The 27,730-nt window shown below is 54.1% G+C and overlaps 6 protein-coding genes across 6 annotated transcripts; 4 read left to right on the top strand and 2 right to left on the bottom strand.

Annotated features, from left to right (window-relative positions):
* Positions 1-680: 680 nt before the first annotated feature.
* CORC01_13681 (F-box domain-containing protein) lies at positions 681-3,635 on the top strand (the record flags this gene model as incomplete). The annotated part of the gene is made up of 3 exons (XM_022625297.1): positions 681-938; positions 1,031-2,905; positions 3,072-3,635. 3 exons carry the CDS (start codon positions 681-683, stop codon positions 3,633-3,635), a joined length of 2,697 nt encoding a protein of 898 aa, XP_022468201.1.
* A 7,515-nt stretch (positions 3,636-11,150) lies between these two features.
* On the bottom strand, positions 11,151-11,504 carry CORC01_13680 (uncharacterized protein; the record flags this gene model as incomplete). Its single annotated transcript, XM_022625296.1, has 1 exon — positions 11,151-11,504. A coding segment is annotated over one exon (354 nt), but the record flags the coding sequence as incomplete, so codon positions are not given.
* Positions 11,505-16,300: 4,796 nt separating this feature from the next.
* Positions 16,301-16,777, top strand: CORC01_13679 (uncharacterized protein; the record flags this gene model as incomplete). The annotated part of the gene is made up of 1 exon (XM_022625295.1): positions 16,301-16,777. The coding sequence occupies one exon, from the start codon at positions 16,301-16,303 to the stop codon at positions 16,775-16,777; it is 477 nt and encodes a 158-aa protein (XP_022468199.1).
* A 1,789-nt stretch (positions 16,778-18,566) lies between these two features.
* Positions 18,567-20,038, top strand: CORC01_13678 (uncharacterized protein; the record flags this gene model as incomplete). The annotated part of the gene is made up of 4 exons (XM_022625294.1): positions 18,567-18,976; positions 19,041-19,105; positions 19,175-19,655; positions 19,726-20,038. 4 exons carry the CDS (start codon positions 18,567-18,569, stop codon positions 20,036-20,038), a joined length of 1,269 nt encoding a protein of 422 aa, XP_022468198.1.
* A 2,838-nt stretch (positions 20,039-22,876) lies between these two features.
* Positions 22,877-23,902, top strand: CORC01_13676 (uncharacterized protein; the record flags this gene model as incomplete). Its single annotated transcript, XM_022625292.1, has 3 exons — positions 22,877-23,157; positions 23,352-23,361; positions 23,630-23,902. The coding sequence occupies 3 exons, from the start codon at positions 22,877-22,879 to the stop codon at positions 23,900-23,902; spliced, it is 564 nt and encodes a 187-aa protein (XP_022468196.1).
* On the bottom strand, positions 23,244-23,654 carry CORC01_13677 (uncharacterized protein; the record flags this gene model as incomplete). The annotated part of the gene is made up of 1 exon (XM_022625293.1): positions 23,244-23,654. A coding segment is annotated over one exon (411 nt), but the record flags the coding sequence as incomplete, so codon positions are not given.
* Positions 23,903-27,730: the final 3,828 nt, after the last annotated feature.

Genomic DNA, 27,730 nt, shown 5'->3' with positions numbered 1-27,730 from the left:
TTTTTGACCCCAACACCCAGAGACAAGCCGCAAGGCTAGCAACTGCAAGAGGTACCTCACCTCAGCAATATCCGGGGAACGTGTGACCGGACCACCCACCTTAGCGCAGAGCACTTTGGGAAAGACCTTGGCCAAGCTGGTCCACCACCGGATCGACGACTGACGACTGCACCGACGACCAACGCACCACCACCTCAACTACCATTTACCGCTGTCACCGTCGCCGTCGCCTTCGCCGCTACCTCCTCACCACAGAGCCACAGCCGCAACGAACGAAATTTCATGACACCCATGTCGGCCTTTTTCTGACATGACATGATTGGCCTCGCTCGACCTCTGTTGTCGTCAGGCATTCTTTGAATTCCGCCAACACAGCGTTCCGAAATATCTTCTTTCACTCCGGTATTTCCTTTAGTCCATTCTACCACACTGTTCTCTGAGCCATCCGCGGGTTCAGGAAAAAAAAAAAAAAAAAAAGACAAGTGACCAACAGGCCTTCCACATCCGAGCCCAGACACCCCCGATCGTTTCTTCTGACGACTCACTTCCCACCCCGAGATCTCAGCATATTGCGCAAGTGGGAGGAGGAAAGAACCACGCCATTGCAGCGATAACCTACAATATTAATCCGCCACCGCCGCCGTCGCGATCCGAAGCATGCGCTGAGGCCCCTCGCGATCATGGCCCCAGCCCTGCATACCAGCGACTCTACGACCCATCAAGCCGCCGAGCCGCATCCGAACGAGGTCGAGCTTCCCTACCACAACGACGTGCCAGGCCACCCAGCTTCCGTCGATCACGATGGCATCTCCGATGCTTCGGTAGCTTCGGTAGACCCCTCTGTGGTCATGCGCAAGCTTATGAAGGGCAAGGATAAGGAATGGGATGCTGTCGCGCCCAGCAAGTCGGGCAAGAAGCTGACCCTTCTCGAGCTGCCGGTGGACATCTTGCGCTTGATTATTAAGGAGGCAAGTTGGGCTGCTGCCGAACATGTTGTTCTTTTTGCCGTACTAACCTTTGCGCTTTCCAGATTACGCACACGAATGATCTTACCTCGCTCGCCTTGACCAACTCGAACCTCCACAATCTCGCGATCCCTCACATCTACTCGAGATTCGACATTGTCTGGCCCGATGCCACCCAGATGACCACGTCCGACTCCAAGAGCGTGGATGCCCTTACCTATGGTCTTTCTACGATCTGCCTCGGCAGCTCCTTTGCTCATCGCACCCGCAAGATGCTCTACCCGGGGTACACACCTAGCTACGGTACCAACGTTCGGAGACAGAAGAACGACTATGCCAAATATACGAAGAAATTCTCGCTGGGCAACGGTCCGCAAGATTGGGTGGCGGAATACATGATTTCCAAGGAGAGCGGCAAGATGCTAGGCACGCTTGTCGCTCTAGCTGTGGAGAAGATGGTCAACCTGGAGTCCTTTGTCTGGGATATGCCGACTGGTGTGCTCTCCGAAATCTTCATGGCTCTGGCCTCCATTCCGGAACAGAGCTCAGACGGCGAGTCGAAGCTCGAAAAGGTTTGGGTGAGATGGCATGACAATTCCGACGGTTCCAGTCCGTCACCATCGTCAAGTCCGCCTCCCCCGATCCCGTCCACCCTACCGGCCGGCAGCAACCTCACCACAGTCGGCATCTTGATTCCTTCGGACGCTGCCCATCCGGCACCGCGGGGCGCGATACCGTACGCGGAAACCCAAATCGAATTTCCTACCTTTAGCGTCTTGCCTCCGCTCAAGAGTTTGACTGTTCTAGATATCGACGAACTTGCTTACCTAGACGAGATGGCCATGGCGATCGAAAGATCACGAGACCGCCTCCAGGAACTCCGCGTCGGTATATCCTCAAGGGCCGTCTTCAAGGACTTTGTCCAGGCCTGGGATGGGCCCGACCTGCAGCAAATTGATAGGGATGCCAGATGGCCTGGTGAGAGCTCCATTGGCGAGAGAAGGCTTGGCGGGGTTCTAGGAGTGCTTGTCGGTCGTATCTATGATATCCGCCGCAAGACGTCTTCGAAATCGAAAGAAAAGGCTCCTATGGTATCGACGCAAGCGATTCTGGAGACCACGGAGACCTCAAATAGCGTAGGACAACCCAACACGAACGAGCCAGACGCCATGGAAGTAGATGGCCCAATTGAGTCGCTCTCAATCGATGCCGCGGCTCATCCAACGGAAACAGCTCATGTTACAGGCGCAAATAGCCAAGCACATCATGAGGAAAAGTCACAGCCTGCGAAAGATCAAGCGACCAGCGACGGGGACATCGTGGATACACCTTTGGGTGTGACGAGAAAGAGGCTGGACGGCAAACTCAAGCTACGCTCGCTCGAGCTCGAAAGAGTTCCGCTGTCAATTCAAGTATTCAGTCAGGCCTTCGACTGGACTGTCTTGACCACATTGACCATACTCGAGTGTTCCCAGCACGATAGTCTCTGGAAGGCATTGCGAAAGCAATTTGCCCCCACTCCGGTTGTCAGGCTCGGATCTCATCAACACCAGGTCAGCTCTAAGCAAGTTTTGGAATACCATCTCAGTCTCAAGAGCATTCACACGGATGTCACCTCGGCGGCTTTGATTAGCTTTCTCAGAGATACTCTGGCACCTAACAGTCTGGAGGTTCTCTTCTTGCAGGATCGCAGACGGGCCAGTGGGCCGCCAGCCGTGACCATAGATCAGATCTTTAAGGGAATCATCAGAAAGCATCGAGCGAGCTTGCAAAAGGTTCTTCTGGACAGTTCAGACCGGAAGCGTAGCAATAACAACCCGTCGACAGACACCGCTCGCTGGCGCAACTGGGTGCTGCCGACAGACATGTTACTTTACATGACGAGTGGACGCATGGTGGGCCTCAGGGAACTGGCCATTTCCTTGCACTTCAAAGACTGGGTAAGTCGTTGTCCTATTATTCTTTGTTCGCATACCTCAAAGCCAGTGAATTCATGTTCCCCAATATCGCTGGTTTGTCCAGCAGCAAACCACGGCCCTGGCAACCTTTGTCAGCTTTCCGAAGAACCAGCATGGCAATGGCTTTCAATGCTGACCATGAGTACAGCACACGTTCCTTCAGCGCTTGCCCAACACTCCTCAACTGCGATCCCTCAACCTGCAGCATATTGCCGACCATATACTCGGCAACTTTGATCCGCGGGAGTTGGCGTTGCAGATGGTGGATATTATCACCCTCCGCCCTGATATCCAACTTTGTTATGTGGGAATTTCCACCAAATGCTTTGAGATCTTGGAGAGCAAGCCAGCAGAAGAAGGTGGTGCTTCGACCACGAGTGTCACCGCTGATCAGGGTGTAGTGGGTCACGAATCTGGAGTCGACGGCGAAGACGACGATGAGGACGATGAGGTCGCTACGGACGACGACGACGACGACACGGCGAGTCAGGTGGATGAAGATACCTCCGAAGAGGAGACTGATGATACCCCGGGGAATGCAGTACATGCAGATGACTCGCAGTCGGAGGCGTCTGCGGCGCAGGATTCAGACGACGATGAATCGATGCGAGATGCCGACTACGGCAACTCGCGTCCACGTCTCCGACTTCGCGAAATTCTCTTTTATGACGACAAGGTCGCCATCTTCAAGGCTCGGCACGGCAAACTGTGAGAGAGTCTTTGAAATCGAGCTAGGGGAGAAGCGGTCCAGGGGGGGACGAAGTTCGCCAGAGCAAGCAAGTATGTGAGGCGGGTTTTTGAATGCCAGCCAGGTAAAACTTGCATACAAAAGAGGCATATGCAGACAGCTCAGCGAGACGGTTGAATACCAAGGCGAAGAAGGGTTTGCAAAGTACGTTATCATTAGGTTTTGGGGCAACCCCTTTTCTCCCCCCGCCCAGGTGGACTAGCCCAGCCGTCTTTTCCTTTACATCCATCAATTGATATCCCCCTCCTTGCTGAATAGCAGCACAGGGAGCATTGTTAATTCCATCTTTTCCGGATCCTCTTCCGTGGCCCACACTCGCTTGTTCATTGTTTTCATCCGTTCCGGCAGAGTTTGCCTGGTGCCTTGGTAAGATGGGTTGGAATGAATGGATGCTTCTCATCCTCTTTTCAAGTCCCGGCACAGAGGCTTCATATCAAAGGTTGGATGACATGGCTTTCCCATCTATCCATCACACTGAGCCGTCTAGTGGCTGAATCTGCAAGCGGTTATGGTTCTTTGATACAGGACACTCTGCAGCAGTGATCCCCCTCCGCCCCCCCTCCCTTCCCCTGCCGCACACGCAGGTCTGGACTTTTTCAAGGAGCATTCATTATACAGGACTCTTTACTAATCTAACTTGAGGTAAGAGCGACGCGGGCTAGACCAGAATTGTTAGGTTTCATGATTTGGGACAATTGAGACGTTACCTCCAAACCCCCCTCTTTTTCTTTTGCCCTGCCTACCGCGCCGACTGGCGGCGTCTATTTTTTGCCTTGGAAGGATGGATATGTGCATCAAAGAGACGAGGTAGGCGCAGAGATAGGGCGACAGGGGAGAGGGGTAGGTGGGTGTATGGATGGGTTACGGTAGGAGTTTGGGAGAGAGAGGAGATGAGTGTGTTGCTTGTTACTTGCACCCTTCAAATGTTCGACGTATATGACAGGCACAGTAGACGCAGGAGACCTTGCACTGCTAGCCGCTTCGTGCCTGCGGGAAAGGGAAGCTAGGAAGCCACCACCATCGCCAGGAGGTCTGTTTGAGAGGGGTGATTCGTCCTTCTGTGCCGTAGCGTAAGGCGTAGGTACTCCCGCATCCAGGAAGGGGGGTTGGGATAGGGGAGAAGGGGATGGAGGAGGGTATCCAAGAGGCACGTTGGCGGGGGGTGGTGTTTATTTCTCCAGGTCCAAGACGAAGCTTTTCGTCGGTATCTCGTTACGCGGTTAAAATGAGATCTTGGCTGTGTTGGAGTGTGTTGGCAGGATCTACTACATTCGTGTTTATGCGCTTGTACCGCCGCCCCTTCCCCACCCAACTAGATGTCTTTGCCTTTGCCTTTGCCTTTGCCTTTTCCCTTGCCATTGGGCCTTTCTTTCTTGGATTCACTTTGAGTTTGTAATAGCTCTGGAGAGTGGAACTACCACGAGTCCCCAAGAGTCCAGAAGAAGAGCTCTGACTGGTCTGATGGAGTAAAGTGTGGGAGGGCGTGATGGGTATCCACGGAACTTGTCCTGCTGTCACCACACCCTTGCCCCCCTCTCCTCCTAGCCATGGTCCTATGTACTCCTCGTCCAACTCCGCTCTCTCCTTGTAATCCTTAGCCCGGCTCATGTAAGTGTACAAAGCTGTTGAGGAGAAAAAGTACTGCGTCTAGGCTTGATCGAGAAGGGGGAGACAGACGTACATCGATATGCGGTGGGAACCCCTTTCCCCGGCCGCCCTTCTTCCCGCAGAATCCGCAGAAAACCGGCGAGTCGAAAGGGAAGGTAGGCACCGATGTGAAGTAGGAGGCGAATTAGAAGACCGAAATGAAGCAGATCTCTTCTGTTCAAAGAGTTTTCTGAGCCCTCTTCATCCACAGCCCCCGGCCTCGGTGGCTTCGTTGTTGGTGTGTTCATGTGTACTGTCCTCTTGCATAGGACTCTCTGCGACAAGCGGGGTCCAGTTGATGATAGAGCTCTAGGTAATGGTACAACACGTAGACCCTTCAACAAGCTTGTTCATTCTCAGACCTGGAGATGGGGGAAAGAGAGAGAAAGAGAGAGAGAGGAAGAGAGAGAGGTGGCGGGTGGAGGCAGCGGCGGCGGCGGCGGCGGTGGTGGTGGTGGTGGACATGGGGGCTTGTGCACTACGGCAGGATGGAGGAAGAAGCAGGGAAGAAGCAGGTCAAGATGGCTGCGTGGGGGATAGTGGCATAGAGAGAGGAAGGGAAGAGAGAGAGAGAGTCAAGCGGGAGGATCGAGATCCTTGTTTTTTCCACTGAGGCATGGCGGAAGGAAGCCCAAGTGGGATGGGATGGGATGGGAATGTGCTTGAGGAGAAGGGGGAGCGATGTTGGGGTGATGAACAAAACTCCCCTTCCTGTCTATCTGTCTCTCTCTGCTCGTGTACTTTGCCCGTCTTCTTCTTGAGGGTAGCGTGTGTACGAGGTATATCGATATAGAACGTAGTTTGGAACCCAAGGCTCGTGTAGGCGAGTCAGCGAAAGGATGAAAGTCCACGACTAACTTGTTGGGTGCGGCGGAGGTCGTCCGACGAAAAGAGCAAATACTCGGACGAAGAGTTCAATCTCGTTTACAGCTCAACAGGGAGGTTACTACTAATCAATTGCCAAGCCGGCAAAGCAAATATTGAACACAAAGGATGAATATCTGCCTGGTTGGTGCAGATACATGGTCTCGCAGTAGGGCTGCTCTGACCGGTAGGACTCTGAAGGTGGAAGAGGCGGAGATACCGCAAAGGTGGCCCTTGATATATTGTTACCTTACTTCTGGGACTCCGCAGAAGCAAGGTAACACCGAGAGAATGGGACTATCAGGATTCCTTGAACTGGGCAAGGTACCTGAGGATGTGCAACCCGGTCCAGAACTTCCCCTTGAGATTCTAGTATTTGAAATTATCAAGGGGATCATGATATCTCTAGGATCGTGGTGAAGGGGGTCCTTCTTCTGGTGTAGCACCTTTCCCGCAGAAACGTCATTGTTGAAACGCAATGGTTCAAGTCAAGAGAGGCCATTTCCCGCCTGGGGCGAGCTTCCAGTCAAGGCTGTTGATAGGCATATGAGCCCAGAAACACCGCCGCCCCCTCGCTCACGGCTCCTTCGTTTACCCGCTTCTTCATCGTATGGAAATTTGTTATAGGGCAAACTTACTATGCGTGACCCATCGTTCCCTCGTCCATTCTGCTGTATACCCTAAAGTGAGCACCTGGCTTGTAAAGCCGGACCTAGGTCCGTTTGACAGGAGCTGCCGGAGGGGCGGTAACGTTAGTTGACGAACCCTCATCGACCGGAATGGCGGCATTGTGCGCTGCCTTCGCTATAACTGGCGCCACCCATCGCTCGACGAATCCTTCCATCTTCGTCTTCCCCCCCTCCCCCTTGTTGTATACACCCTCTCTCCCTGAGAGACTCGCACTCGTTCGTCGACCGCGGCGCCTGGCCCGGACACTAATGGAGCACACCCATTCTCCGTGAAATCACATCGAGCCATCGAGATGCTGTCCAACGTCCAAAATAGCAACAGAGTAATTCTGGAGCCTAGAATCTGTCATTCCCCTCAATGTCCGGAAAACGTGCGGTGGTTGGTCCGTGAGGGCCATAGGATCGGCCTCCCTGCGCAGGCCACCGCCTCGTTACCACCAGGACCCCAGCCACAGGAGGATCGCGTGCATACCGCTCAAGCCACGCTCGCGGACCCAGAGTGCGATCACAGAGTTGATTTTGGCCAGCTCGGGGTCTGGCTGAGGTGAGAAGGGGTATCCAGGACACATAAGGCTGGCTTTCCCCTTCGTGAGACGAGCTAATGAGACGTGGGCCACACAGGCGGCTCACGTACAGGCTTCTATGCCTTGCCTTTTGATGCACCTCATACTACCGAAATCGTGACTGCCACCGGAGGCGGGGGGCGTCCGGCTTACCCTCCCGTGACGAGGACAACAAGACGGTTCTGTGTTGTCCTGCGAATACATGCGAATGCAAAGCTTCGAGATCGGATCTTTTCGCCGCTAGTCCCTCAGACGTCGCCGCTTCCAAGTTGAGACATGCCAGGTCGTCCGCCGCCGTCAGCCACAATGCATCAGTCGTCTAGCCCTACAAGCCGTGCGCCCCCTACCAAATCCCCGGATGGCCGTATGTTGAACCACCCACGAGATCCGGAGGACCTGAGGCGAGACCAAGTGCTCCGAGTCATATCGGCATATGAGCCGAGCTGGCCACAACCACGGGGTTAATCTTGAAAGTCCGACCGCGAACGCAAGGAGATACCTGGTGGTGCTGTGTTGGCCAAGACTAGCCTGTTACCTATGATGATGCTGACCTGTCGTCTATGATAGTCCATTGCTGACGCCTGTGACGCTCCTCCCGAACTTTCTGGCGTTGATTTTGGCGATGAACACATTCATCTGATTCGGCCACCGCCATGATTCGTCTGAAGACAATGATAGAAAACCAATGCCATGGGTCGATAATGCCCGAGGTTGGCACCACAAAAGTCCTGTATCTCTTCGTTTTCCCACACACACGACGGCGCTTGGAGTCGACCGCGGAAGGCGGGGGACTGACTATGAGTGGCCGGATGGCTTCACCACAGCGGGCCAGACACATGCCGTGTATCAAGGAAAACGGTGCAAGAAGTTGGGCTAAGTGCGCCATGGTAAGCGGATGCGCCGCCAAGTTGATCGATCTCTCGACACCAGGAGGGGGGCGTGTCTTTGGCATATCTTGGTCATGCCCCTCGTAGGGCGCTTCGTGCGAGACGTTGAATCCTCCCGATGAGCCAAATCATCCATGCCCGCATGAACCTGAACAAAGGCGTTCGGGATGGATCGCGCCGTTACATTTCACGGCCAGAAGCCGCGCAGGCCAGATTACAACAGTCCTTTTTCACATTTTTGCGGGGTTTGGGGTGAGGGCGATTGGCAGGTTCGGGTTCAAATATCAGGTTCCGCTAAACCAAAGTCCCAAACGAGTCGTAATCAGAGTGGACTTGGGTACAACATTAATAATTTGTTAAAGCCCCCCATGATCGAGAAGGAACCAGGGTATGACCAACGATCGCGGATAGGTGTGGTGCGTGTGTCTACTCGTCTGCGGCGCAGCCGCAGCATCTCAAGTCCACAGGGCAGCTGGATGTAACACCGCTGGGCCACGTCGAGCGTGCAGATGACGGCCATATGTCAATTTGAATCCAGTGCTTCAGCTCAGAGTTGGGCAAGGGATGGATGTGCTGCAAGACGCAATCATTCCGTTTGAGATGGGCGGGCGAGCGTGTACTGTTTTGGAACCTGACGCTGCATGTCAGACTTTGGGGCAACCCAAGACGCAGATGAAGAGCGGTCGGTCCCTCGTAGGGCTGGGAGGAATACTTGGGGCAGCGGAAGGATTCTGAGTGTCTAATGGCCGGTATGTACGAGTGTACGGAGAACGGTTCCATAGGTGAAGGAAGGTGTAGGCGTAAAATACGTGTCGATGGCGTACGGCCATGTACAAAGGCCCCGTCCGCCTGGCCAGCCACAGCATCAGCTGTGAAAGACGAGCTGAAGCAAACGCCGGCTGGCCTGAGAACAGATCATGACGTCGTGGGCGCAGTACTCGAATTTGCTCCCAGTCCCTCTTTGCCAAAACATGTGTCAGGACGAAGTCATTCAGGTGCAAAAACAACGACTCTTCGTGATGGCTACAACATGGAATTTGAGGGGATCTGAATCTTGGATGACGTCAGGGTATCGAAAGCCGTGCCGCCCCGCTGCATATCTTGTCGATGAATCAGCTGGAAGAATAAGCGGCTTTTCTGGCTACAGTCGTGGACCCGGAGAGTGAACCAGAAGAGGCAGTTCAACCCTTTCCAACATGAACATGCAGTCTGCCGCGTGGTGTGACCTCTGCGTCTCGTGCAGGCAGCCCTAAATTGCTCTCCGCCCTACAGGGCCAACAGGGCCAGAGGATATCGGGTACTCGGCGTGCCCCAGAAGACCAGGCTGCTTTCCGCCGGTCTGTGAGGTCTGTGAAGCCCCAACGATATTGGCGGCGTTCGACCTAGAGACGCCATGGTTTGAGGCACAGCGCACCCAACTGTCTCATTTCTAATCTGCTGACATATAACAACGAGCGCCCGCAACCTGGCGGATGGTGTCTGTGCCGCCTCGAAACTTCCGGAGGCGGGCCGGGGGTTGGCTGAGCTATCGGTGGTGGTGCGTGACCTCAAACCTGAATCTACAAGTAAACGCCCGCGTCTTAGCTTGAATGTGAGCCTTTAGGACATCAGAGCTCGTTCGAGCTTTGCTAATTCGGAGACTGCAACAGCCTCTCGGCGACTTTGACTTGTGAATCCGGGGTAAGGGGCACAGTCCTCCCCTTTTGGCGAAGGATTCCGAAAGATTCGAACAGACTAGCAGTACGATTTTCGATGGAAAACAGTGTCCTTGGGCCTGGACTCGGTGGACCTCGCCTTGCGCACGCACTTGGTAGTTCCATGGATTCGAGCCCTCTTAAGCAGCAGGGTAGATTTGATGCTTTGCGCATCGAGACGGTTACTGGCAAATCATCAGGAGAAAAGAATGAGCTGATCCCACAAGGAGAATGGAAAATGCAAAACACCGAAGAGTCGGTGACGCTAACAATTCTCAAGGTAGCAGACGAGAGCCCTTTCCATCGTTTTGCAGCTCCATGTCGCAGTTGTATGTGGGAGAGCGGAGAGAATCTCAGTCAAGGTGGGATTCTGCGCGAGTGTGGGTTTCTTGGTTGGCGGGGGTGTTCACAGGACAGTGTTGTAGGCATGCCGCGTGCCGCGTGCTGTAGAACAGCCGGGAACAGGAGGAGTCCACGGAGCACCCCAGCCCGGTCGGCTGCAGCCGCGTGAGCCTCTATAACAGGGCGAAATGTGAAAATGCAAGACACTTTGTCGTATCTCTCGCGAGATTTCCAGGGCCTGTAATATGAAACGATATGTTAGGCAGTATCTTACGCTGTCCTCCTGTGGAGGCGCTCATTTGGTGATTGTTTGTGGGGGGCAGCGTCGTCGGTCTAACCTCGCGTGCCGAGTACTCTCGACAATGTTTGAATTTATGGCTTGGCAACCTCGGTCCTTTCCTCATTGAGTCGTTTACGATGGATCGATTGCCTGGCTGGTGCTTTGTGCTCATTGCTTTCAAGGGGTCCCTAGGGGTCCATCAGGCTGCCCATCCATGCTGTCGGAGCTTGGGGTCAAAACCCGAGACTTTGGAGCTTACTCGTCCGAGTCTGTGGCATGAGCAGCGAGCTGTCGTTCATAGCGTCCAGGCAACCCTGGTCGTTGTCGTCTGGTCTCCATTTTGATAGGCAGTCACCAACGTGGCAGCCGTTGCTCTGCGTAAGGTACTTCATGGGACCAGGATGCCAATGGCACCCGCGTCTTTGCTGCCGTGTAGTGATTCGTTTTATAGGCAGTCCAGGTGTGGAATATTCATTACCACCTTGGTCGGCATGGTCACGTTGAACTTGAATACTATATTGGGAGAGCAGTGTGATGATGCAAGTCAGACTTCAATCGTTTACAGAGCCAGCTCGGAGCTTGCACGTGGGGAGCCAGCGGTGAGGCCGAGATTCGCATCGCTTGCCGCAGTTGGTAAGACGGCGTGTTGTCTCCTGTCGATAGTGACAGGTGTTCCCTAGTCCTCCATGCTGATGACGACTTCGGAGCATGGGCAAGAATGCAATGGACCAGGGGCCGGACTGAGGCGTGACATTGCAGCTTATCGTCGACCGAAACTTGTGTTGAACCTCGAGATTCGTCCAAAGTTTCGCAGTCTTTCCTAGTCCGGCAATTCGTAAATCTGGCCAACGATTGTCCGACCGTAATCTTCGATCTTTCCCGCTTCTTGCGTCTTCCATGCGCATGCGTACGTCTCACATCATCAGGGACACATTAGGAACAGTCTTCTCGATGAGAGTGCAACGACCCGCGATTGTGGTCGGAGAGGTGAGAACTCAAAACGTCGTATTTGGCCCTCTTCCGTTCTCACAGACATGGGTGTCGCAAGCGAAAAGTCACCACCGCAAAAAAAAAAAAAAAAAAAAAAATATTGTGTTTGTATCGGGTAGAGAGTTGATTTTGATGGGTTCTCCCAATGAATCATCGGGCCCAAGCCAATGATTTCGTAGCTCGTTGCCAATACGGCTCCCGTGCTTCCTTGACCGATGGTCGTCTCCGACTTGCTACTGGAAAACCCTCCCTCGATTTGAGTTTTCTCAGCTTCTGCAGTCATCATATTGTGTCCTAACGCTTTAGGCGGCAAGTGAAGGAGGGCGTCCGTGGCTCGAAATTTGTTTATTCCTTCAGACACATACATGCTCGCCATGACCAGGCCGCATGGTGTGAATAGGTGAGTCGGAGATAATTGGCTCAATTAAACGCTGGCGGTCAACGCCACCGAATGTTTCCGCGGTGCAAGGTGTAATATGGGCTGGTGTGCCTGCAAATGGTTGTGATCCAGACTCAGAGTATCGTAATACTACCACTTCGGATATACTATGTGGCCAAGAAGGAAGCCAGAGTTGGTGTCGATAACATACTCAGTAGTGCTTAACTTAAAGTCTAAGCCTTGCGGGAATGAAATATTAGTGGTTGGGATGGTAGGGACTCTCCCGGTAATGTTGATGATGGGCTGCACATCTTGGGCCATTCGTTGTGTTAGCTGGGCCCTCGGTACCCTTCTAATGTGTCAGTCGGGAGACCTCCGCTCGGAATACGTGGCTCTGGGCCCGAGCCCGATGATGTGAGTAACTGGCGTTGGCTCTGTCCACAAGCCCGGACCTCGATGAGGGGCTGCACCTCGTCCGAAGATGCAGCTCTAGGGTCCAACTCGAAGCGGCCTAAGAGCGACGATCGCGTTTTGCGTCTCAAGGCAGCAACAAAATGCACCTTGGACCGACTCGCCCTAGGTTTCCCCGTCTAATTTAGAACATGCAGCACATTCGGGACGCCAATTTCACGGCTTGAGATGTTGCCGGGCGTCAGATGTAATTCGACCATGACGGAAACCAGCCGCAAGATGGAGGCGTCGCTGTAAGGCCACGGATGGGCACTGAAGTGACTTGAAACGGCGATGAGCGGCGAGGGCTTGCGACAAGTGGAACGCCGCCGAATGGTGACAGTCGGCATTACCTCAAGTGAGAGTGGCGTTGAGACTCGCGCGTGTGGTGTTCCAAAGGGACAGCTCTTAGCAAGGTAGCTACAGCCTACATTCGTGGTGGTGGGACTGAGTGAGTGCTTTTAGAATACTACGGTCGAGTCGGGGAAGAAGTTGTGCGATGCGAGGTCCCTTTGTTGCGGCGGTTTGGTTGTACCGCTGCGGATGTGCTGTCTGCTGACGGCCACCAGCGCCCTTCACCGGTGATGATGTACATCGTAATGTCACTCGACGAGACTGGGCCGAAGACAATCGTTGCTTGAACGCTCTTCTCCACAAGTTCGAGATAATTACATGGCGTCAATTCGAGGGGACTTTTGTCGGCTGTTGAGCGGTAGAAGCTTGGGGAGAGCGACGGCGCATGTCATGAACGCCCGCGAGAGAGAACGACACTGCATAACCAAAAGACCAAGCCACGCCCCGAGTTCCCGGGCGAGCCCTATCCGTGGTTTAGTTTAGCGAGACTCGAAACTGAGCTGGGTGTGCTAGGAGCAGGTAGCGCGGCAACGATGCGGTAAGCCTGGGGCTCAATGTCTGGTCACCCCAGCCCTAAAGGGCGTCAAGGTGCGGGCGGCGGCGTCATGTGCAGTCTGTTATTGCATCGGGAAGTGACCGAGGTGCGATTTGGGAGGAAGAAGGTGACTGAGGAGAGTCCCGGGCCAAGGGAGGGGGGGCATTTGATTCGGATGACAAGCGACTAACGGCGCTGAGGAGACAAGATGGTCAGCTAGACAGCCGAGCTGGATTGACAGGCTTGACGAGGTGCAGAAGGATGAAGCGCAGCCAAGGACTGCAAAAGAGTCTGCCTAAAGGTGATGCAAACATTCGAGAATAGCGGCGATGTGTTGGGAACGGAGCCTTGTCGTCGGGATGGCAGTGCAGCGGGACCGGTCACCTGTAGTGGGGTGAAGGCAACTAACTGATTCCCAACGACTTGGGCTTTCTTCGCTTGCTCCTTGTGCCGACGACTGTGCGAAGATCTGTACGGAGTGGAAAAGATGTATCCGTACAGACACTCCCGTCGGTAGCCAACGTTGACGGGTGAGGGGGAGGGGGATGGGCCTTGACGTTACTGGGCTTGCCCTTGCTGGTCTGGATCGTGACGACTGCCTAAGATACCTGGCCTGGTCTGGCCTGGTCTCGTCCGCACCAAGTTCTCGGGACCGGACGAGGTCAAAGCCAGCCGGTGTCTAGCAGTAAGCCATCAAGGTGCATTTTGCCAGCGGGAGAGAAATTGGAAGGGAGATGGGTTGAAATGAGACTTGTCAAAGGCAGCTGCATCGCTGAGAGGTGGGTTTCCGGCCGTGGGTGTGGTCCTTAGCTGTGGTCCTTAGGTGTGGCCCGTAGATGTGGTTCGTGCGCACTTTCCGGTTCTGAGCAGCGGAGTGGCGGCGGCGGCAGGCAATTTCCAACTTCCACCTCGTGAGCTGCAGTCGGCTGGCGGCCTTAGGTAAGCCCTTTGTGGTGTCTACGTACCTAGTAGGTAGGTAGGTTCCTAAGGTACGGATATCGGTACTCATAGATCCACTTTCAGGTCATCTCAACCTAGGTAACTACACTACGGATAGGTAAGACGGACTCAGAGCTGGATCAGAGTAAGGTGTCTCCCCCCAGCACGGTCTGTCGATCAAAAGCTGACCTAAGCACCTCGGGCACGCACGGTTCATTTCTTGGCATGGCAGCAGCTGAGGCTGACATTCATCCGATATTAATGATGCAAACCCCTCTAATTGTCCGCAGGGTAAGATCATGATCGTAGAAAGTCCTACGGAATTGTTGCAGAAAAGCTCGTTAGAAAGTATGCACTTTTTTCAATGACATGAACATGAACTGGTAGGTGGTCTCGAATAATTCAGCCCAACTCGGCCACGGCCACGGGGGCAGAATGTGCCTGTAAGACCTAAAAAAGCAAAACAGGACTCACTGATCGTCTGACTGGACATCTCTGCAAGCAACTTGAGGCAAGGCGCACGCGTGGAAGGCAGAGCTTAGGTGATGATGGGTCAGACTGAGACGTGAGATTTATCGAATAAGCCGAGACGTCCGAGTCGCTCTCTCATCACCTGGGAGAGGTCAGGGATAGGCACATTCAGTGTCTTGCGGATATTTACAGTGTGGCGTCGAGGTCGGCCTAGAAAATTTGATTGGCTTGTTTCTCCATGCTGACGGACGCTACTTGGTCGTCCCGCGCGGGAGAGCTTCCCAGATCCATGCCTTCGTAAATCATGGGCACTCGTTGCCGCCCAACGCTTCAAATTCTGTGATGGCCAAGGCACTTACTCGACCTCCCGCTGCCGAGTCCTGAGGAGATGAGTACAAAAGAAAGTTGACCCAATTTTGGAGTAATTTTGGAGAAGCGAGCAAGTGATTAGAAGGAGGGCGCAAAATAGAAGGGAGCAGCACGCCAAAAACGAACTCGAGGCCAATTGTTGACACGCCCAAGACACCCACCTCTTGGACTTGTTAGACTTTTGGACTTGACATTGGACAGCAAAACGCCTAGCGCACGTAGCGCACCCGTTGCAGCACCCTGGTGCAGATATCTCACACGCTCGTCTAACCTTCTAAATCGAGCCATTGCAGGTCCCATTTGCCGCTGTGGTACCGGTCGGATTCGACGAGGTCCTAAAGTAAGGCATTGGTAATCCGTCATCCGAATGTACATCGTCCCAATGTGCGTACGGAGTTCTAGTGCGTGGTGCTCATCCTCGTCCGTACACCCACTTCGATATCTTGCCCCGGATACGGACTCGGAGCAGGCAGAGACGACACAAAGCCGATGCGCGGCGGGGTCTCTCAACGACCCATACCTTGCGTAGAGTCAGTCATGTTTTACGCTCGTCCAGGATCACTTATCGTGGAGAGAGAGAGAGAGAGAGCGAGAGAGACGGCGGATACGGGGTGTCGTTGAGTCACCGCCGTAAGGTATCTCCCTTCGATAATGTCAGGGTGGTCCCGTCGTGGCATGTAAGAACGGGGTCCGTATCCGTAGAGAAGATTCGCAAGGCAAGAGAAGGGTCGTGATGATTTCCCTTGCTCGTTCCCAAGGCGGCACAATCCTTACCTTGCCTCGCCTTACTGTGCCGTACCGTCCGTACAGGTAAGGTAGCGACCTGCCTTAAGGTACCTTACCTTACTCTTCCTGGTTCCTCGTGAGGCGCTCGCCTAGACCCGAATGAGATTAGCTCCAAGCGACCCACACAGGACGTACCTTACCTCACTCTTTCCCGGCCACGCACCGTGCATCTCCACTCCGACTTGGACGACGAACGACAGCTCCATTTTCCAAGGCTCTTTTTTTTTCCTTTTTTTTTTTTTCCCCTTCCCCTCCCCCCCTTCTTCCCCAATTCTGGTCTCACCCAACCTGCTCACATTCTCTCCACCACAACGTCCAAGACCGGGCCACATGAGGACAAGCAGCGACAAGGATCTCGATCCTTTGTCTTCAACCTCTTGGAGTAGTTCAATGTACTTGTCTTTCCCTCACCCTTTGCCGCACCTGTTTCTCTGCGTCTTCCTTGTCCGTCTCCTTCCCGTCCGCCTCCGTTTTGCGAGCACGTCCTCAAGCAATCTCTCTGTTGAACGCCGCCTGCACTTCGATGGAGAAGGTCAAGATCTAGCCCGTTCTGAACAGCCCTCCCGTGTCACTTTTCCGTCTTCGCCTTACCTATCCAGGCGTCTTGTTATTCTGCAATGCAGCGGGATGGACTGGCTTGCGCTTCCTTCGTCCCCAATTCGAGTCGCCAGTGGTTGTGGGCACTGTACAAGCCGCCGATTAGAGCATCTAGGGTCCGCGTCCTTCGTCAAACGGTCTTCTTCTACCGAAGCAGGTGGTTCTTCCATCTGGAGTTGGGAATTCGGTACCGGTGCTTCCCGGCACCTGGCTTGCGGTCGGTACTGCCAAGGAAGCAGACGAATCGAAAAAGCAAAAAGAGAAGAATAAAATCGAAATTGGTTTACGTCGTTGGACAAGGCAGCGTCACAGCCCATCGGACCAACCAACCTGCCTCTGCCTGTCCAATGCCGGGCTAGGTTTGCTACGCAAAACCGCCGTCCCGACGTACTGGCTCCCAGCCCAACGCTGCCATTTCCTGGGGCCCAGTGTTCAGTCACCTACCTACTGCAACTTGGACAACCTGAAGGGGACATGGACACAGGATGCTACACACGCATTCAACCACACACAGTCTTTCTCGGGACACACACACACACACACACACACACCCACACACATACACATACACATACACACACCGGCTAGGTCCAGCATCCCAATACCACATCAATTCATATTTCCGCGGTCTCTTCTTGCGCGCGCAGCGGTTCCTTAGTCCTGGCTTGCTAGAATTGCACCTCGTCGGATCGACCGCTCTCAGCCCAGGGTACGTAGCATTCATACAAACACGGCCCCTAGTTCCCCGTCGATGTCGAAACGGCTGCCCCAATAGGGAATAAGGCCAGTCGAAGTCCCATTACCCACTCTTTCCCGATCACAGACCAGCTGGGACGTGGACCGTCGTCTCCTTGAGCCTTTCTCGAGGCCCAGCACCAACAGAACAGACCCAGAACCAAGAACCCAGAACCCAGTGGCCCGTCTCTGGCGGCCAGCCAGGGCTCGAGCGATGTCATCCATCCTCTACTTTCCACACCTCTGTTTACCTTACAGTGCTTTAGTGCGCACTAGCCATGGTCCTGCAGCCCGTCCAGCAGGGACGTTGACCAGGGCGTTTTCGTTACGGCTGCCAATGCTTTTGCTGGAAATGCTGGAGCCTATCGATCCCTTCCCCGTCCCCGCCACAGCCCCATGTCTTTCTTCACTCGTCGACTGTGCCCATCTGCCCATCATTCCCCTCTAGCAACCCTCACTCCCCCAGGTCCTAATTATTGCATGTCACTCTCACTCGCTCGCTCACACACCTCTAGCAGCGTGCCTCCGCTCTGCGCCCTGCGCGCGCTCTCGCTCTTACACACTGCGCTAGGAACTCTCTCGCCCGCTCCCAACCGCGTTTACACCCCCCTCCATCTCCCCTAAGCAGCACAGCAGTCTGACCTCGTTCCCCATCCCACACACATACACAGATACACACGCCCCTCGTCCCCTTGGCCGTTGCGACCACACCCCTCCCCATTTATAACAGTATACACCATGGGCGCTGGTACCTTACTCTGTTCTCCATCCTGGTCACTCAATCCCATCTCTTCTCACCCTGAGCCCCTGTCCACCGTCTGGACTTACCTCCATGTAGTGTAGCTTGTCTCTTTGAACATGCCCATCTGGTGTCTTCCCTCCTCTCATGCGATGAAAAGGTACGTCGAGAGGTCGGGGTCTGGCTACCATCTCCACAGCTTTCACTGCCCGCTTGCCATTTATAAGACAGTGCCCGCTCCTGGGCCTATGAGGCTGAGATCTTTAACCTTCTGGTGATATCCAAGTTTAGCATCTGTGATCTCGTTGAACCGAAAGCCTCCACCTGGCAAGCAAGCAATCCTTCCTTCTGCAGACCGCGAAATCGTTGCCTGATCGCACTGGTCTCGTTATAAGTCGTCGATCCGGGTCTCTGAGTATCAAACATCGTCACTGGCTTGATACACTTCATCAACTGGTAACGACGCTTGGACATACACATCAAAGGTAGACTCTCGCAACAAGTACATCTCGACTTCGACTCTTCAACAGCCTCGCCCGTATGTGCCATCCAGAGTTTCTTCATCTTCGTCCTTCTTCTTTATCAATGGCTTCCAGTCTTTCTGAGCAGGGTTGCGAGGACTCTTACTCACTTCCACCCAGATCCAGAGCAGGGAGCCGCGTATCAGCTACTGCTGCTCAATTCGCCAACATCCAATTAGTCGATTCCCCTAGAACGCTACCGTTAGAGTCCAGCCCCTCGGTCAGGTCTGAGGCTCTCCATTCCTCCGGCTATATCAGTCCCAACCCGCCCAACTCCGTAACCTTTCTTTCAACCTCCAACTCACAAGGATACTCGCCTTTCCCTCTCCTACCACCCGAGATCTTGAACGCAGAGTGGAACGAACACGAGGTACATCACACTTCGGATTCGACCCCTCTAGTCAGAGTGGACCCCGCCCAGGACTACTCTTCTAACCAGTCCTCTCCGCCACTACGAACCGGAGCAAGCATGAGGTGCGCTCCCATCATTGTACCAAACTAGACTATAAAGCCCGTCTAACACTTCCTCTTTCTCCAGCACTGTTGCTATTCCATTTGACCCTTCATTCACCATGGGTAGCCGATCAGCATTCACCTGGCCTGGTAATTAGCCTTCCACTTGAACTCCCCTCTTGTAACGCTCTGGGATCATCTAACATGCTCAAACTGAAGGCCTCGACAACCCCGAAGCCAGCGGATCATTACTTGGCCACAACCTCTCTTCTCTCGGACACCACCAAGACGCCAGCCTCACACCCCCGAGTGGATCCAGATCAGTAACGTCAAGTCCGCCACGGGGGGCTTTGACGCCGGAGCAGAGGGAACTGAAGAAGCAGAGGGACATGGCTCGCCGGGATTCCAAGACGTCACAGCGCGTCCACAGAGCCGGTAGCAACCCGTACATCCATTCGCCTCCCCTCAGCCTACCTGACGTCTCTTCGACCATGGGCGTACCCGTGTACACGACAGCACCAGCGTCAATTTCCCTACTCGCAGAGCCAACGACTTCAATGGGGTCATCATCGTACCTGCCGTCTTACAGCCCACCTCTATCAGACCATGGCTACCAGAGCGGATACCCGCCGATGAACCAGGCTTACAACATGGGTGGCATGGACTACTCCAACCAGTTCCAACCACCAGCGCAATACGGGTATGTTGCGAGAAACCCACCAAAACGGGGGGCCAACAAGGCAATCTGAAACTAACAAGAACCAACGCAGAAGCCGACACTCGATGCCCGTTGGACAAGACCCGAACCTGATGTATGGCGTGCCGCCTCCGATGGGCCCCGGGGCCCCGGACCAAGGGGGCCACGTTCGAGTGGTGCAGAGCCGGCCCAAACCCCAGTGTTGGGAGCACGGCTGCAACGGAAGACAATTTTCGACCTTTAGCAACCTCCTGAGGCATCAAAGGGAAAAGTCTGGGCAGGCAACCAAGGCGACATGCCCTAACTGCGGCGCCGAATTCACGAGGACAACAGCGAGGAACGGCCACCTTCTCCACGACAAGTGCAAGCAGCGCCGAAACACGTGAGTGCTGTTGGTTTAGAAACCAACAGTACGCGAAAGAGAGCAGAGCCGGCAAAGTCGACAAAAGTCCCTTTTTCCAACACACACGCAAGCCACGCAAGGACCTTACGGCCGTGCTATTTGCGGAAAAGGAGAGGGCGGGCGGGGATCCGGTTTATCATTCGAACTGTACATGTTTGGGTTTATTTGAAGAGGAAGCGAGAGAGGCAGAGGGCAGGGTCACAAAAGTATCGACGGAAAGGAGGGGGGGAGTCACATTGGTAAAAGTTGTCCAATGAACTCGTCATTGGCACGCTTTTAGGAGGAGTTCTCGGTCATTTTTTCTCGGATGTTCATTTGATTTTTGATTCTCTTTTTTGGGTATTCTTTGGGGAGGTGTTTTTTTGGCTTTATTTATTTTTTTCGCTTCATCGCCTTTTCCTGTTCTCACGACAATTTTGGAAGGCTCTTTTTTTTTTCTACGGCCTTTCTGCATGAAAATAGCCGCAGTAGCAGCACAACGGCTCAAGACGGCAGCGTCTAGATGGCATTTCTTCTTCTACTCATTTTTTCGATATCGACATCGATGAATCACGAAATATACCCTTTCACTAGCGTCACAAGAACGCATCTTTCTACATACCTTGCATCCAATCTCTATCTCTCGGTGCGTCAATACAAAACTGGAGACATGCAACCAAGCTCTTTGACGTGGGAAAAGAAACCCAATTTTCTGTCCCAGTAGACGGACATGACATCCGTGTTCCGTGGAGAAATCCTTAATTTTTCTGCTTGAGGGCAACAGTGCGGGCAAATCAACGAACGTGACAGCCGACATTTTTGGGAGAAAACAAACCTTGTTGCCTTGCAGGATGAATTACAATCATGCTAGAACGCACGTCATATCGAATTAATTTTCATCCCCTTCGCTTTCACATCTGCCTTATCGCAAGCTTCGGTTTATCCGTATTCGTACATGTGAAAGACAAACAGGGGGTAGCAGTGAAGCGTGAGAAGGAGAAAAAAGAAAGAAAAAAAAAAGCCTCTGCAACCCCGGCACTTTTCGCTTGACCCCTGGTCATCTCGAAATTGGTGAATCGCCCGCAACCGGCAGCCCGCAATGTCTCTCAAGTTCCTCCTACCCCACCCCTTTCTCTGTTTCGGGCATTTGTTACCTCCGTGAAAACCACCAAGCTACCCAAGCTAGGGCCCGAGAGAGAGGGAGAGAGAGAGATAGAGAGAGAAAGAAAGAGAGAGGAGAGAAAGGGCCACTGTTCAAAACAATAGAAATTTGACACGGGGCAGGCTCAAGGAGCAATTGTTGTTGTTAGCGGCCGCCAAAAGGCGCCGCTACGCTGGGACCCTTGTCAAGGCGGCCGCAGGAGCGGAAAAGAAGAAAACCAGAGTTGTTTGCAAGGCAGGGTTCCACCCTTCTCTCTTCCAGACGTATCCGTACAGAGGAGGGAACAATAAGCATTTTTTTAATTTTTTTTTACTAAGAGGGGGGGGGTTTTACGAAATGACAATGGAGCTCCTCCGATCATGCGGCGTAGCTAATTGTATTTGGAATGCGGTACTCCGTACGGGAAAATGGGGACGAGTAAGCTGGGAATTTGAGTAACTTACGTTGCTTTGCATCCGATGTCGTTGGATCTTTTGTCAATTCGTCAGAATGGAGATACGACGGGTTGTGGAGGGTTAGACGTCGGATGGGCCAAGGTTTGGATGGAAGAAGAGGGGGGGCAGCGACGACACTTCCGGCGACAGCCATAGGAGGAGAGGTCCCAGCTTTCGGAGTCGCTCTCCGTCCATAAGGGGGACGCTGATGCATAAGCGCCAGCGCCAAGCGAGCTATGAGCCGGGTGCTTCCCAGTGATGTCAAGATCAGTCGAGCGGAGTTGGTCAGGAGACAGGCGTGCTTTATCCGACGTTTGCAAGGGCCCGGCGGAGACTCAAGAGCTCGGGTGGAATTCCCGGTTCCCAGCCGTGGAACCCACGGATCGTGGGGCTGCAATTCCAGGCCACCGGCGGGAAGCAATCTATCGTCCACGTGTACGGGGAGGTGTGAGGGAATGTCATCTAGTGCATGATCTGGTACGCGGCGCGCCCAGCATCCCATCTCGCTTGCTTGCTTGCTACCGCCTGCCGGAATCGAGGGCCATCGGATGATATCGAGAAACTATGGGGCTTCTGGATAGTTGATAGAGGTCCCTTCTTCGCGCCGGTGCCGGACCGAGACGGCGCGTAGTCAGTAGAAAGCTTTGACGCACTCTGCAGATCAATGAATGATACCATTCATGGCTTGGGATGGCACCAGAGCGTCTCATTCGTGAGTCGTAGTCCTGGAGCTGGTACGGCGAGCAGAGCCGCCGCAAGTAAGTGCCTGCCGTGTGACGTTGAAGAGCCATGGAGTCGAAAGATGCTTTACCAAGTTAACGGGTCGACTGGCGTAGGATCGGCATCATACAAACGGACAAGGCGAAAGTCAGACGCGCAGATTGGGTGCTGATGAGAGTGCTTTCTTCTCGATATCCCCATCACCCATGTCATTTTGACCTTTTGGCCAGAGAGACAGGGGCAGCGAGGTTCGCATTTTCTCGAGCATGACCGACTTGACGTTCATGGGACTAAAACCCCAGAGAAAATCGCTAGTTTGTAGACCTTACAGAGTTGAGCGACGCATGCAATGAAGACTCTGAAGAGAGCAGAAGTCTGAGGATGCAGTCGGCCGAATCAGGCTGGCCGACTTGCATGCTGCCATCGGGCAAGGCAACGCAGGAGGGGGCCCGTCGACACAACCCAAGCCTCTTTTGTCTAGTGTACCTAATCCCGGCGGGCAATTGAAGACCCGCCTCCCGTCGCAATGGACCTGGACCTGGACCTGGCTGGGACTAGGAACCTGGGACCCGGGCTCCAGGGCACACAAGGGAGAACGGGCAGCGATCGCCGTCGCAGACGACCCAGGTCCAGTCAAGGCAACGAAGTCAACTTGCAGACGGGCTACTGGACGTCGCCGTACTCTGCCAGCGTATCCGTATCCGATCGTCTATACTCTGGTCCCGGAGAGGCAGGCCTGAATTTGCACGAGCAGAAAATCGAACCTCAGGGTTTTGCGTTCTTCTACGCCAAGCGGGCTGCGATACGGTGAGCGAAGAACAATAAGCAAGGTGAGGGGAATATGACTGGGATACGCACCGTACCGAGAGTGCAGGTAAGGCGAGGTACGTACTTCATACTCCATGTAAGAGGAAAACATTTGGTGGTGTGGGACCCCCGCCTTCACCCCTACCCCCGTTCGACACAGCCGCGATGGAAATAGTACGGGTCCTAATTTGTAGGGAAGGCGTTGTGAGGTTGCAGCGTCCCCTAACGAAGTCCGGTTCAACGTCCGTCGACGCCATCTGATTATGGATGGGGATCGGAGTTGAGGGGGTGATCGCAACAAGCCTGTCTTTAGGCCTCAAAATAAGGTCGAACTGGAGATGCACGAGTCTAGTTTGAGTTGAGATGAGTTTTTGCTTTTGAGAATTTGAGGCTTGGAACGGGCCGCCAGGGCGAGAAGGAATAGACGGGCTGGCCGCCGCCGGCGACGCACCGCGGCTGTTGACGCAAGTAGTGCGTGTACTTGCGCGGTGGTGGTGGTGGTGGTCATCTTCGTTGGACTTCGGCCTACTCTACATCCGAAGACGATGACGATATCGTCGCTTGCTCCTCTGGCCCTGAGGGTGCCCCGTCGATGGCTCCGCGACGTCCACGCGCCTCTCCGAGGTCCTTCCGCGGAAGGATGAGGCACAGGACCAAGTGGTGCTGCGTCAAGGGCGTGTCATCCTCCGAGTCCGACAATGACAACGGGACAAAGGGACACAGGGACAAAGGTGGCCCAGTCTGAGATCAACGTGGGATTGAGGAGCCATGCAATGCAGATGCAGTGCAAGAAAAGGACGACGTGGGTGCCACCCGGTTGGTGTCGACGGCCTGGTCATGGATCGGAAAGGGCTGGCCAGGGTTGAGAGCGACACAGCGAAGGTGCCAGAGACACATCACTGGACCGTCCGGACTCGAAGAGGGTCCCACCCCGCCGCCTGTCAGCCCTCACCCGACAGACGAGGAGGCAGGCGTGGCAGGGTGCAGGGTGCAGGGAACAGGGTGTAGGGGACGCTGCGGATACAGGTGAAGAAAGTGCAAGGCCCTCTGTACGGATACACGTTCGTAGGCACGACCATACTTTGTCTATGTTTATGTTACCTCCTTTTCTCCCAGTTAGAAGCCTTGAGGCATTGAAGTGGCAGGCTGAATCAGTCAAGAGTTATTCTTCCAGTCAATGCTGGACATGCAATTCTGTCTCCCCATATTGTCACTTCTCGATGGTGACGCATATATCCCGTAACCTCCAGAGACACTATCCTTGACGTTGAACCTTTGGTCCCGAGGAAGCCCCCGTCCGAAATCCTTGCTGGATTCAATGAAGACGTCCATCCTTGGTTCTGGCTCGTGCCTGTCTCTCCGCCCCCAAGATAATAAACCCCGGTTGGAGCGACCAGTTGAAGTCGCTACCCGAAACTCTCGCAGGGGCCAAAAGTCGGTACCTATTGCAACCTTAGCTTTGCCAAGTGCGACAACGTCGTAGTGACAACAGGTACCTCGCTCTTCCTCCACACCCCGAGTGGCCTTCCCGTACAACCCAATCTGCTCTCTTCTGAGACCCTTCCGAGGAGAGGCCCTGCCCTATGAAGCACATGGCTTACAGGGGAAAGCCAGGTAGGAAGGCGAGGCGAGAGAGCCGTGAGCCTGGAGATAAGCGGCTTTTGTGGGAAGAGGGGAACGGCATCATCCATGGGCTGAACGTGCAGATGAGAGAAAGGGGAGAAGAGGCACTTGATAGAGTCTGAGGTCATCTATCTTAATACGCCTACCTTGAGCGTCGAGCATGCACATGCGGCGAAATGCCGAACCAGGGTTGAAAGACAGAGCGAGGAGAATCTTGTGCCCGTTAGTGGACGGTCAAACATTCGTTCTTGCTTGACGTCTTCCTTGGTATCAGACCAATCCATGTCACCTGAAAGATGAGAGTAGAGACGAACACATCGTTCTACTCTTCCTCGCGTCCATGGATTCTCCGCGCCCAACACTCAACTATGACACGGAAGGCCCTGTTCGATGTGATTCAAGGAAAGCGCGACTAAAGATCAAAACCCCGTAAATAGGAGCCACGGAGGGGTGGGGGGCCGCGAAGGGGGTCAGTATCGGTGGGGTTTGGCAATGGTAAGTAAACCTGCTCGTCCGGCCACTGCAAGAGCACGGATACCAAAGGTGCTTGGCGGCAACACTTGAGATGGGCGATGATTGGTCCCTGTTTTCTGGATCCAACCTCCAGGTTACGGAGTTGCAGTCCTCTGTAACCTCGATTTTACTCCCGGGCAGGCTCGGGAGTAAACACCTTGAACGCATAGTTACCTTGCAAGTACGGATATCCGTCGCCTATATCCGCAGGTAGCAATAATCGGGCCCTCTTGAGATGTGATCTGGGGGCTCCCTGTGCTAGGTAAACGCTAGTCTCGGCGGATGAGTGCTATGCCAACCACTCGAGATTGCTAGAGTGGCCTCATGATCCACATGCACATATCGGCAGACCCAGATGACTTCAAATGATCCCCGAGCTTCCGTGGCAATCCGACCCTGGTCCCGAATTCTCGTGCGCGTTCGGCCCCATTACGCCCGTCGGTGAATGTCTGCGAACGGGGGACTGGGCCCTAGGACCGTCGGGCATGTCGGTGTTGTCATCCGGGCCTCTTTTGCGCGGCTTGATGTATCATTTGCGACCTCGCAATCCACACCCATAAAAGGGCCTCTCCAGGACGACTGGCACTTGGAGGCTTGGCATCGCCAATGAAAAGGGTCGGGGAAAACTGATGAGGGGCAGAATTCGGAGAACCCGAAGAATTCTGCGATGGGCACGGCGGTGGCCAAGGTAACACGACGACTTCTGTCAGACTCGATTATCTTACCTCCTGACAAACGACCTTGAGACAGGTCTAGGGAGGCTTGCTGCAGACTACTTGGAGTCATGAAGATACGCAAGCTCAAGTCTGTAGCAGGAGACGCTCATACTCGCTGGAGTTTCAGAATCTGCAGGAGTTTGACAATTTCCCATGAGACATAGACGACGGTGCGAAAAGTAGCTTCAGCTACCGCCGAAGCGGTCGTGAAAACTCACCAACCAACCAACGCATGATGGGCCCTTCCCGTTCGTCGCGGGTTTGGGGGCCAAAGATCGACTTCTGACGTGTTATGTAAGCAGGATAAACAACGCTCAACTTCTCACGTGGAGCGGTGACTCCGGCGACCCGGAAAAGTAAGGGACCCATCTCTTACCGTTTTGGGGAAGCACCTTAAGTGAGGTTACGTTGGCAGTGGTCCACTCTGAGGGCACGACAACAGGCTGTGAGTCGCGACAGATCCTGATATGCTGTGTTCGTCTCCTCTCCTCGCGTGCCATTGGACAAAATACCCAACGACAAGCGGCGTATCTTGGTCCTATTGGCCGCCATGCGAGCTGCAAGTTCAATCCTTCGAGACTCATCAAGCGTCTGTAATTCGATGATACAGTTAGCGAAGTAGGCGCAGCAGGTTTGACCTGAGACGCCAGGTCATAGCCTGGCTAGCTGCGGCTGCTTCCTTGACTGGTCGTTCGGGATTTCCTGGTGTACCACCGATTTTCTTCTCGTTGTCCAAAGTCTCGTTGCATTAAAATCCGTTGATGGCGCAGAAGCCAGAGCTCGAGGGATTTCAGATGTCCCTACTAAGTAACTTAGTCATGAGTGCTTCGGGCCGCCAAACGAGTAGTCCCTTCTCTGTCAACCACCTCAACAACCTAGGTACGCCACAACCGTAGGGTGTCATCCTGTCGCTTGCGGAGTAAGCTGCGTTTATTCAACTGCCGATTTCAGGCTCCAGAACGAGAGGCCTCACATCTAGAGAAACGAAGGTTTGCTCATAGCGTATATCAAGGTCCAGGGAGTTCATGGCGATGGACTAGCAGAGCTCCCGCTCCCAAGTCCTAGAAAGACGCCGCTCTGGCGGTCGACCGGTGGCGCAAGAAGAAGTCTTTACAGACACTCGTTTGCCGCTCGTCGGCTCCCCTGACGCCTGCGCACTGCGGTTAGGTTGACGACCTGTACAGATCAAGATGGCTTCCAGGCAGCAGATTTATTCAAGATCCACTGATGGGCTAGGCTGGAGAATGTCGACAAGGTTTGTGGCTTAATCTACTGCCGTGCCGGTTGGGGGCATCTCATAGTCCAGTCCATCCCCATTCATTCTGATTTACTCTTCACTGCGCTGGAGGCTGGCAGCCCAGAAGCCAGCCCTCTTGGGCGCGAAGCGGCGAAGTCAGCAGCAGGTGAGCTCGTGTATAATTGCGGTGTATCACTTGAAAAGGATCATGAAGCAACAAGCCAGGTCGACGGCTAATGGTGTTTGTAAATCAGGGGCCGGCTCATAAGGCGACAGTGTAACAGCCACATGGAAGCTCTGGAAAGGACTGTGCCGCCTTCAAGCATACATTATCTCGTCTACCGGCTGCTTCTATTTGCAAGCAGACGTTGGGGGGAAGCCATGGAGCCGTGACCCCTGATGAGCGGGCGTTCGGATCGGGAGGATTGCATAAGCGGTCGTTTTCAGAACATGGGCCCAGTGGTTGACGAAGAGCGACGAAGCG

This window comes from Colletotrichum orchidophilum, assembly GCF_001831195.1.
Source record: "Colletotrichum orchidophilum strain IMI 309357 chromosome Unknown Scaffold_206.1, whole genome shotgun sequence".
NCBI classification, from domain to species: domain Eukaryota; kingdom Fungi; phylum Ascomycota; class Sordariomycetes; order Glomerellales; family Glomerellaceae; genus Colletotrichum; species Colletotrichum orchidophilum.
Note: the sequence above shows the minus strand (reverse complement) of the source record. Positions and strands in the feature narration are given on the sequence as shown.